This window comes from Salvelinus fontinalis, unplaced genomic scaffold, assembly GCF_029448725.1.
Source record: "Salvelinus fontinalis isolate EN_2023a unplaced genomic scaffold, ASM2944872v1 scaffold_0244, whole genome shotgun sequence".
Lineage (NCBI taxonomy): Eukaryota > Metazoa > Chordata > Actinopteri > Salmoniformes > Salmonidae > Salvelinus > Salvelinus fontinalis.
In genome coordinates, this window is record NW_026600453.1 from 98,110 (window position 1) to 110,671 (window position 12,562).

The following is a 12,562-nucleotide window of genomic DNA, read 5'->3' on the forward strand; positions in this document are numbered from 1 at the left end:
TGGCACCTTATTCTCTTCCAAATGGCACCTATTCCCCTCCAAATGGCACTTATTCCCTTCCAAATGGCACCTTATTCCCTTCCAAATGGCACCTTATTCTCTTCCAAATGGCACCTTATTCTCTTCCAAATGGCACCTTATTCCCTTCCAAATGGCACCTTATTCCCTTCCAAATGGCACCCTATTCCCTTTCAAATGGCACCCTATTCCCTTTCAAATGGTACCCTAGCCCCTTCCAAATGGCAGCCTGTTCCCTTTACAGTGCACATATTTTGACCAGGGATCATAGGGCTCCGGACAGAACCTGAGCACTAGACACATGCTCAGAGTGTCTCCTGCTGTCCCGTCCCTCTGTCCTTTCAGAAAACAAATGAAATATCAACAGAGTTCTGATCTCCTTGAAGATGCAGGGGCTGGAGAGCAGCATATGATAGGCTGAAATGTGGAATGCACAGCTTTGTGGGAGATGAGGAGAGACTTCAGTGAGCTGCCAGATGCTCTTCTCCTCTCTTGGGCTTAAGCAGCCCTGCCCTAGCATGTGTCAGTCCACACAGTGTGTGAAAGAGCTGGCACCAGTCCACACGACATAACTGATACATGACAGCATGGCAGAGGCCAATCGCAGTTGTCATCGGACCACTTTCCACTGGGGCTTAGGACGGGATTCAATGTGATTGCAGGTTGTCGCCAATGTGGCTTTTGAAGGTAATGTTCCATATTTACTGAGATCCCATTCACAGTAAACGCTAAATATGTCGGCTCAATCGGAAATTGTCTTTAAACGCTGCATTGTTGAAACACGAAACAGATTGAATCTTAGCCTTAATCTGATGCTTGAGCTTAGTTCCAGGCTGAAGTTCAGGGCTTAGGTTTTGGGGATTCACAGCCCCAGTCAGAGGTCTATTGTTATGGATTCAGGCATATATCCAGGTTTCAGTAATGAAATGAAGAAAAGCACTCAACCTCATGAACTGATTATAGTTATAGTGTATTGTTGCCTGTTTGTACGTGGCCTGTTAGTGTCCAGTGTGCTTTATCTGCACTGTCATCTTTCTGGAGCCTGATCAAAACAACCTCCTACAGCTACACATCCACACCGCCAGGCCACTCTGACAGACTGACCAGGAACTACAATACCTAACTGCCTAACTGACCAGGACTAACAGTACCTAACTACCTAACTGACCAGGACTAACAGTAACTGACCAGGAGTAACTGACCAGGACTAACAGTACCTAACTGACCAGGACTAACAGTGCATAACTACCTAACTGACCAGGAGTAACAGTACCTAACTGCCTAACTGACCAGGACTAACAGTACCTAACTACCTAACTGACCAGGACTAACAGTACCTAACTACCTAACTGACCAGGACTAACAGTACCTAACTACCTAACTGACCAGGAGTAACAGTAACTGACCAGGAGTAACTGACCAGGACTAACAGTACCTAACTGACCAGGACTAACAGTACATAACTACCTAACTGACCAGGACTAACAGTACATAACTGCCTAACTGACCAGGACTAACAGTGCATAACTACCTAACTGACCAGGACTAACAGTACCCAGTACATAACTGCCTAACTGACCAGGACTAACAGTACATAACTACTTAACTGACCAGGACTAACAGTACCTAACTACCTAACTGACCAGGAGTAACAGTAACTGACCAGGACTAACAGTACATAACTACCAAACTGACCAGGACTGGCAGTACATAACTACCTACCTGACCAGGACTAACAGTACATAACTACCTAACTAACCAGGACTGACAGTACATAACTACCTACCTGACCAGGACTAACAGTACATAACTACCTAACTGACCAGGACTAACAGTACATAACTACCTAACTAACCAGGACTAACAGTACCTAACTACCTAACTGATCAGGACTAACAGTACATAACTACCTAACTGACCAGGACTAACAGTACATAACTACCTAACTGACCAGGACTAACAGTACATAACTACCTAACTGACCAGGACTAACAGTACATAACTACCTAACTGACCAGGACTAACAGTACATAACTACCTAACTGACCAGGACTAACAGTACATAACTACCTAACTGACCAGGACTAACAGTACATAACTACCTAACTGATCAGGACTGACAGTACATAACTACCTACCTGACCAGGACTAACAGTACATAACTACCTAACTGACCAGGACTAACAGTACATAACTACCTACCTGACCAGGACTAACAGTACATAACTACCTAACTGACCAGGACTAACAGTACATAACTACCTAACTGACCAGGACTGACAGTACATAACTACCTAACTGACCAGGACTAACAGTACCTAACTACCTAACTGACCAGGAATAACAGTACATAACTACCTACCTGACCAGGACTAACAGTACATAACTACCTACCTGACCAGGAATAACAGTACATAACTACCTAACTGACCAGGACTAACAGTACATAACTACCTAACTGACCAGGACTAACAGTACATAACTACCTAACTGACCAGGACTAACAGTACCTAACTGACCAGGACTAACAGTACATAACTGCCTAACTGATCAGGACTAACAGTACCTAACTACCTAACTGACCAGGACTAACAGTACATAACTACCTAACTGACCAGGACTAACAGTACCTAACTACCTAACTGACCAGGACTAACAGTACATAACTACCTAACTGACCAGGACTAACAGTACCTAACTACCTAACTGACCAGGACTAACAGTACATAACTACCTAACTGACCAGGACTGACAGTACATAACTACCTAACTGACCAGGACTAACAGTACCTAACTACCTAACTGACCAGGAATAACAGTACATAACTACCTACCTGACCAGGACTAACAGTACATAACTACCTAACTGACCAGGAATAACAGTACATAACTACCTAACTGACCAGGACTAACAGTACATAACTACCTAACTGACCAGGACTAACAGTACCTAACTACCTAACTGACCAGGACTAACAGTACCTAACTGACCAGGACTAACAGTACATAACTGCCTAACTGACCAGGACTAACAGTACCTAACTACCTAACTGACCAGGACTAACAGTACATAACTACCTAACTGACCAGGACTAACAGTACATAACTACCTAACTGACCAGGACTAACAGTACATAACTACCTAACTGACCAGGACTAACAGTACCTAACTACCTAACTGACCAGGACTAACAGTACATAACTACCTAACTGACCAGGACTAACAGTACATAACTACCTAACTGATCAGGACTAACAGTACATAACTATCTAACTGACCAGGACTAACAGTACCTAACTACCTAACTGACCAGGACTAACAGTACATAACTACCTAACTGACCAGGACTAACAGTACCTAACTACCTAACTGACCAGGACTAACAGTACATAACTACCTAACTGACCAGGACTAACAGTACCTAACTACCTAACTGACCAGGAGCTACAATACATAACTACCTAACTGACCAGGACTAACAGTACATAACTACCTACCTGACCAGGACTAACAGTACATAACTACCTAACTAACCAGGACTGACAGTACATAACTACCTACCTGACCAGGACTAACAGTACATAACTACCTAACTGACCAGGACTAACAGTACATAACTACCTAACTAACCAGGACTAACAGTACCTAACCACCTAACTGATCAGGACTAACAGTACATAACTACCTAACTGACCAGGACTAACAGTACATAACTACCTAACTGACCAGGACTAACAGTACATAACTACCTAACTGACCAGGACTAACAGTACCTAACTACCTAACTGACCAGGACTAACAGTACATAACTACCTAACTGACCAGGACTAACAGTACCTAACTACCTAACTGACCAGGACTAACAGTACATAACTACCTAACTGACCAGGACTGACAGTACATAACTACCTAACTGACCAGGACTGACAGTACATAACTACCTAACTGATCAGGACTAACAGTACATAACTACCTAACTGATCAGGACTGACAGTACATAACTACCTAACTGACCAGGACTAACAGTACATAACTACCTAACTGACCAGGACTAACAGTACATAACTACCTAACTGACCAGGACTAACAGTACATAACTACCTAACTGACCAGGACTAACAGTACATAACTACCTAACTGACCAGGACAAACAGTACATAACTACCTAACTGATCAGGACTGACAGTACATAACTACCTACCTGACCAGGACTAACAGTACATAACTACCTAACTGACCAGGACTAACAGTACATAACTACCTACCTGACCAGGACTAACAGTACATAACTACCTAACTGACCAGGACTAACAGTACATAACTACCTAACTGACCAGGACTAACAGTACCTAACTGACCAGGACTAACAGTACATAACTACCTAACTGACCAGGACTAACAGTACATAACTACCTAACTGACCAGGACTAACAGTACCTAACTACCTAACTGACCAGGACTAACAGTACCTAACTGACCAGGACTAACAGTACATAACTGCCTAACTGACCAGGACTAACAGTACATAACTACCTAACTGACCAGGACTAACAGTACATAACTACCTAACTGACCAGGACTAACAGTACATAACTACCTAACTGACCAGGACTAACAGTACCTAACTATCTAACTGACCAGGACTAACAGTACCTAACTACCTAACTAACCAGGACTAACAGTACATAACTACCTAACTGACCAGGACTAACAGTACCTAACTACCTAACTGACCAGGACTAACAGTACATAACTACCTAACTGACCAGGACTAACAGTACCTAACTACCTAACTGACCAGGAGCTACAATACATAACTACCTAACTGACCAGGACTAACAGTACATAACTACCTAACTGACCAGGACTAACAGTACCTAACTACCTAACTGACCAGGACTAACAGTACCTAACTGACCAGGACTAACAGTACATAACTGCCTAACTGACCAGGACTAACAGTACATAACTACCTAACTGACCAGGACTAACAGTACATAACTACCTAACTGACCAGGACTAACAGTACATAACTACCTAACTGACCAGGACTAACAGTACCTAACTATCTAACTGACCAGGACTAACAGTACCTAACTATCTAACTGACCAGGACTAACAGTACCTAACTACCTAACTGACCAGGACTAACAGTACCTAACTACCTAACTGACCAGGACTAACAGTACATAACTACCTAACTGACCAGGACTAACAGTACATAACTACCTAACTGACCAGGACTAACAGTACATAACTACCTAACTGACCAGGACTAACAGTACATAACTACCTAACTGATCAGGACTGACAGTACATAACTACCTACCTGACCAGGACTAACAGTACATAACTACCTAACTGACCAGGACTAACAGTACATAACTACCTAACTGACCAGGACTAACAGTACCTAACTACCTAACTGACCAGGACTAACAGTACATAACTACCTGTTTATATAGTGCTGTTTGTGGCCAGCCTAGAAATAGAATTACCCTTGAGTAGTCAAACAGTCAAACTTCAGAGGTCTGAGAAGCTTTGAACTGCAGTTTTCAACCTCCTGGTGTCCCAACGGCTGGCCAGGCCACTCTGGCAGATGGCCTAAACCTGGAGGCTCAAGCTACAGTAGCTACCTCACCTGGCATTGTTCAGTTCAGTAATTGATGTGTCAGTAAGATTGTCTAGGTGCAATATAATTGTCTGGTTGGCAGCCTGGATGGGACCAGGACGGGAATGGAGAGCTGGCAGTCTGGATGGGCCTGGACCGGGATGGAGAGCAGGCAGCCTGGATGGGCCTGGACCGGGATGGAGAGCTGGCAGCCAGGATGGGCCTGGACCGGGATGGAGAGAAGGCAGCCTGGATGGTACTGGACCGGGATGAAGAGAAGGCAGCCTGGATGGGCCTGGACCGGGATGGAGAGAAGGCAGCCTGGATGGGACTGGACCGGGATGGAGAGAAGGCAGCCTGGATGGGACTGGACCGGGATGGAGAGCTGGCAGCCAGGATGGGCCTGGACCGGGATGGAGAGAAGGCAGCCTGGATGGGCCTGGACCGGGGTGGAGAGCTGGCAGCCAGGATGGGCCTGGACCGGGATGGAGAGAAGGCAGCCTGGATGGTACTGGACCGGGATGGAGAGAAGGCAGCCTGGATGGGCCTGGACCGGGATGGAGACAAGGCAGCCTGGATGGGACTGGACCGGGATGGAGAGAAGGCAGCCTGGATGGGACTGGACCGGGATGAAGAGCTGGCAGCCAGGATAGTACTGGACCGGGATGGAGAGCTGGCAGCCAGGATGGGACTGGACCGGGATGGAGAGAAGGCAGTCTGGATGGGACTTGACCGGGATGAAGAGCTGGCAGCCAGGATAGTACTGGACCGGGATGAAGAGCTGGCAGTCTGGATGGTACTGGACCGGGATGGAGATGAACCAGGAGCTCCAGTTACTCCTGACCAGTTCACATACCAGTCTTTATGTTTTCCTTTAAGATATACTTTGGGATTTTGTCAACTAGGTCCTTAATCTACTTTTTGATCTACTTGGTTAGCACAGTGACTGTAAGTCTATGGGTACTGCTAGCATGCTAGAATGCCAAGAGTGTGCAACGCTGTCATCAAGGCAAAGGGTGGCTACTTTGAAGAATCTAAAATCTAAAATGTATTTTGATTTGTTTAACACGTTTTTGTTTACTACAAGATTCCATGTGTGTTATTTCATAGTTTTGATGTCTTCACTGTTATTCTACAATGTAGAAAATAGTAAAAATAAATAAAAACCCTTGAATAAGTAGGTGTGTCCAAACTTTAGACTGCTACTGTACATATGTCTTATTTTACATATCGATACTTGGAGTCAAAATATCATTTTAAACTGGGTGGTTTGAACCCTGAATGCTGATTGGCTGACAGCCGTATACCACGGGTATGACAAAACATTTGTTTTTCCTGCTCTAATTACGTTGGTAACCAGTTTTCTAATAGCAATAAGGCACTTCGGGGGTTTGTGGTCTATGGTCAATATAGCACGGCTAAGGGCTGTGTCTAGGCACTAAGAACAGCCCTTAGCAGTGGTATAGTGGCCATATAACACACCCCCTTATTGCTTAAATATAATAACATCCAAAATAATATTGTGATATTTAACTGTATCGATTTCCCCCCATCACTAGCATAGACTATGAATACCAACACTAATGTTGTATACTAAAATGTCATTGTGTTTGTTTACATGTGTTTGTGCTGTGTGAGCTTGTGTTTGTTTGTTTGTCTGTGTTTGTACATATACAGTTGAAGTCGGAAGTTTACATACACCTTAGCCAAATATACTGTATTTAAACTCATTTTTCACAACTCCTGACATTTAATCCTAGTAAAACATTCCCTGTTTTAGGTCAGTTAGGATCAACACTTTATTTTAAGAATGTGAAATGTCAGAATAATAGTAGAGAGAATCATTTATTTCAGCTTTTATTTCTTTCATCACATTCCCAGTGAGTCAAAAGTTTACATACACTCAATTAGTATTTGGTAGCATTGCCTTTAAATGGTTTAACTTGGGTCAAACGTTTCGGGTAGCCTTCCACAAGCTTCCCACAATAAGTTGGGTGAATTTTGGCCCATTCCTCCTGACAGAGCTGGTGTAACTGAGTCAGGTTTGTAGGCCTCCTTGCTCGCACATGCTTTTTCAGTTCTGCCCACAAATTTTCTATAGGGTTGAGGTCAGGGCTTTGTGATGGCCACTCCAATACCTTGACTTTGTTGTCCTTAAGCCATTTTTAAACAACTTTGGAAGTATGCTTGGGGTCATTGTCCATTTGGAAGACCCATTTGCGACCAAGCTTTAACTTCCTGACTGATGTCTTGAGATGTTGCTTCAATATATCCACATAATTTTCCTTCCTCGTGATGCCATCTATTTTGTGAAGTGCACCAGTCCCTCCTGCAGCAAAGCACCTTCGGCTTGCAAGACCTCCCTTTTTCCTCCAAACATAATGATGGTCATTATGGCCAAACAGTTCTATTTTTGTTTCTTCAGACCAGAGGACATTTCTCCTAAAAGTACGATCTTTGTCCCCATGTGCAGTTGCAAACCATTGTCTGGCTTTTTTATGGCGGTTTTGGAGCAGTGGCTTCTTCCTTGCTGAGCGGCCTTTCAGGTTATGTCGATATAGGACTCGTTTTACTGTGGATATAGATACTTTTGTACCTGTTTCCTCCAGCATCTTCACAAGGTCCTTTGCTGTTGTTCTGGGATTGATTTGCACTTTTCGCAAAGTACGTTCATCTCTAGGAGACAGAACTTGTCTCCTTCCTGAGCGGTATGACAGCTGCGTGGTCCCATGGTGTTTATACTTGCGTACAATTGTTTGTACAGATGAATGTGGTATCTTCAGGTGTTTGGAAATTGCTCCCAAGGATAAATCAGACTTGTGAAGGTCTACTATTTTTTTTCTGAGGTCTTGGCTGATTTCTTTAGATTTTCCCATGATGTCAAGTAAAGAGGCACTGAGTTTGAAGGTAGGCCTTGAAATATATCCACAGGTACACCTCCAATTGACTCAAATGATGTCAATTAGCCTATCAAGGAATACCTAGGATAAAGCAATCCTTCTGCCCCCCCCCCCCCCCCCCCCCCTTAAAAGATCTGATGCACTATTGTAAAGTGGCTGTCCCACCGGATGCCATAAGGTGAATGCACCAATTTGTAAGTCGCTCTGGATAAGAGCGTCTGCTAAATGACTTAAATGTAAATGTAAATGTATCAGAAGTTTCTAAAGCCATGACATCATTTTCTGGAATTTTCCAAGCTGTTTAAAGGCACAGTCAACTTCGTGTATCTTCTGACCGACTGGAATTGTGATACAGTGAATAATAAGTGAAATAATCTGTCTGTGAACAATTGTTGGAAAAATTACTTGTGTCATGCACAAAGTAGATGTCATAACCGACTTGCCAAAACTATAGTTTGTTAACAAGAAATTTGTGTAGTGGTTGAAAAACAAGTTTTTATAACTCCAACATAAGTGTATGTAAACTTCCGACTTCAATTGTACATGTACCTGTGTACTGTGCACGTGTGTCTGTTTTTGTGTGTGTGTGTTTGTGTGTGTGTGCGTGTGTGTGTGTGTGTGCGTGTGCGTGTGTGTGTGTGCGTGCATGCATGCCTGTGGGTATTCATCTGTGTGTGTTCCTCTCTAGGGAGTGTTGTCGGTTTTTCGGGGACGACGGGCTGACAGCCAAGGTGTTTTTCACTAAGGTGGCTCCGTTTGGCTTGTTGTGGATCCTCACCAACTACCTGTACCTACAGGTACTGTGCTGCTTTCCCCCCATCCTGGGGTGTGTGTGTGTGTGTGTGTGTGCGCGTGTGTGTATGTGTGCGTGCGTGTGTGTGTCAGGTTAGGGACTGTGACAGTATTGTATAATGCCTGCAGGTGTAACAGGTGTAACTGTGCTAGCTAGAGGTCGACCGATTATGATTTTTCAATGCCGATAACAATTATTAGAGGACCAAAAAAAGCCGATACCGATTAATCGGCCTATTTTTATATATATACTTGTAATGAAGACAATTACAACAATACTGGATGAACACTTTTATTTTAACTTAATATAATACATAAATAAAATCAATTTAGTCTCAAATAAATAATGAAACATGTTCAATTTGGTTTAAATAATGCAAAAACACAGTGTTGGAGAAGAAAGTAAAAGTGCAATATGTGCCATGTAAAAAAGCTAACGTTTAAGTTCCTTGCTCAGAACATGAGAACATATGAAAGCTGGTGGTTCCTTTTAACATGAGTCTTCAATATTCCCAGTTTTAGGTCGTAGTTATTATAGGAATTATAGGACTATTTCTCTCTATACCGTTTGTATTTCATACCTTTGACTATTGGATGTTCTTATAGGCACTTTAGTATTGCCAGTCTAATCTTGGGATGCTAAGAGCTGCTGGCAAACACAGTAAAGTGCTGTTTGAATGAATTCTTACTAGCCTGCTGCTGCCTACCACCGCTCAGTCAGACTGCTCTATCAAATATCAAATCATAACTAAATTATAACATAATAACACACAGAAATACGAGCCTTAGGTCATTAATATGGTCAAATCCGGAAACTATAATTTTTGAAAATAAAACTCTTATTCTTTCAGTGAAATCCAGAACCGTTCCGTACTTTATCGAACGGGTGGCAACCCTAAGTCTAAATATTGCTGTTACATTGCACAACCTTCAATGTTATGTCATAATTATGTAAACTTCTGTCAAATTAATTACGGTCTTTGTTAGGAAGAAATGGTCTTCACACAGTTCGCAACGAGCCAGGCGGCCCAAACTGCTGCATATACCCTGACTCTGCTTGCACTGGAACGCAAGTGAAGTGACAGTTTTCCTAATTAAAAGAAATTCATGTTAGCAGGCAATATTAACTAAATATGCAGGTTTAAAAATGTTTTACTTGTGTATTGATTTTAAGAAAAGCATTGATGTTAGTGGTTAGGTACACATTGGTGCAACAACAGTGCTTTTTTCGCGAATGCGCTTCGATGATAAATTAACAGGCACCGCATTGATTATATGCAACGCAGGACAAGCTAGATAAACTAGTAATATCATCAACCATGTGTAGTTAACTAGTGATTATGTTAAGATTGATTGTTTTTTATAAGATAAGTTTAATGCTAGCTAGCAACTTACCTTGGCTCCTTGCTGCACTCCCGTAACAGGTGGTCAGCCTGCCACGCAGTCTCCTCGTGGAGTGCAATGTAATCGGCTATAATCGGAGTCCAAAAATGCAGATTACCGATTGTTATGAAAACTTGAAATCGGCCCTAATTAACCGGCCAATCCGATTAATCGGTCGACCTCTAGTGCTAGCTTAGCGGTATGACTTCCTTCACCATCCCTGTCCCCTTACTGGACTCAAACTATTGATCCTCTGCTTCACAAACACACGTAGCCAACTACACCACCGAAAATCTAGCAATTTGGAGAATTGATTTTAAGCTGTGACGTGATCTTGTCTCTAACACAGGCCCTGAGGAAGATCAACACCACAGACGTGTCAGCTCTGTTCTGCTGCAACAAGGCCTTCGTATTCCTGCTCTCTTGGATCGTACTGAGAGACCGCTTCATGGGGGTCAGGGTGAGTTACAGTGTGTGTGTGTGTGTGTGTGTGTGTGTGTGTGTGTGTGTGTGTGTGTGTGTGTGTGTGTGTGTGTGTGTGCGTGCGTGCGTGCGTGCGTGTGTGTGTGTGAGAGATGCACAAAGTCTGTCAGGAGATGTCCAGGGAACCTACGAAGAGATAACATTCAGACTGGAGATTCCTCCAGGTATGAGTAGATAAGAGTTCATTTTAGGGCTAGATAAAAATGTCTCCTAATTTAAGACCAATGACTCAGTCTCAGTTGGACTAGCTAGGTCCTACCTAATTAAGACCACAGACTCAGTCTCAGTTTGACTAGCTAGGTCCTACCTAATTAAGACCACAGACTCAGTCTCAGTTGGTCTAGTTAGGTCCTACCTAATTAAGACCACAGACTCAGTCTCAGTTGGACTAGCGAGGTCCTACCTAATTAAGACCACAGACTCAGTCTCAGTTGGACTAGCTAGGTCCTACCTAATTAAGACCACAGACTCAGTCTCAGTTGGACTGGCGAGGTCCTACCTAATTAAATTACAGCAGACAGTATTTAACTGTGTGTCCTGGATTCCCTGTTCTAGTGGGCTTTAACCTGGAGGAACCAGAGGCTAATGGCTCCCTGCCTCCCAGACTCTGACACTCTGACACGTCCTTTCTATTAAATTAACTAAACTATTATATTGGGTTAGGGGCTAGTTTGCATCACAACTGGCACCCTATTTCCTTTATAGTGCACTATTTTTTTGCCCTATGGGCCCTGGTCAGAAGTAGTACTACATAGGGAATATGGTGCTTTTTGGAAGCAGCCGAAACCCTCTCTGTGCTGGAGCCCTGCGTTCCCCAAAGGAATGAAGAGTATTAAGTATTAAGAGTTGAGGTCATGGGGAACTGACCTGGGTTCTGAAGAGTTGGGGGCATGGGGAACTGACCTGGGTTCAGAAGAGTTGAGAGCATGGGGAACTGACCTGGGTTCAGAAGAGTTGAGGGCATGGGGAACTGACCTGGGTTCAGAAGGGTTGAGGGCATGGGGAACTGACCTGGGTTCAGAAGAGTTGAGGGCGTGGGGAACTGACCTGGGTTCAGAAGGGTTGAGGGCACGGGGAACTGACCTGGGTTCTGAAGAGTTGAGGGCATGGGGAACTGACCTGGGTTCTGAAGAGTTGAGGGCATGGGGAACTGACCTGGGTTCAGAAGGGTTGAGGGCATGGGGAACTGACCTGGGTTCAGAAGAGTTGAGGGCATGGGGAACTGACCTGGGTTCAGAAGAGTTGAGGGCACGGGGAACTGACCTGGGTTCAGAAGAGTTGAGAGCATGGGGAACTGACCTGGGTTCAGAAGAGTTGAGGGCATGGGGAACTGACCTGGGTTCAGAAGAGTTGAGGGCATGGGGAACTGACCTG

At 43.8% G+C, this 12,562-nt stretch overlaps 1 protein-coding gene across 1 annotated transcript in view; it reads left to right on the forward strand.

The window, feature by feature from the left end:
- The window catches only part of LOC129844870 (putative thiamine transporter SLC35F3), a 99,626-nt gene that overhangs the window by 62,391 nt on the left and 24,673 nt on the right, over positions 1–12,562 (forward strand). Inside the window, exons 4-5 of the mRNA XM_055913035.1 lie at positions 9,219–9,327; positions 11,055–11,165. Coding sequence (XP_055769010.1) covers positions 9,219–9,327; positions 11,055–11,165 — 220 coding nt within the window. The remainder of the gene's footprint in view (positions 1–9,218; positions 9,328–11,054; positions 11,166–12,562) is intronic.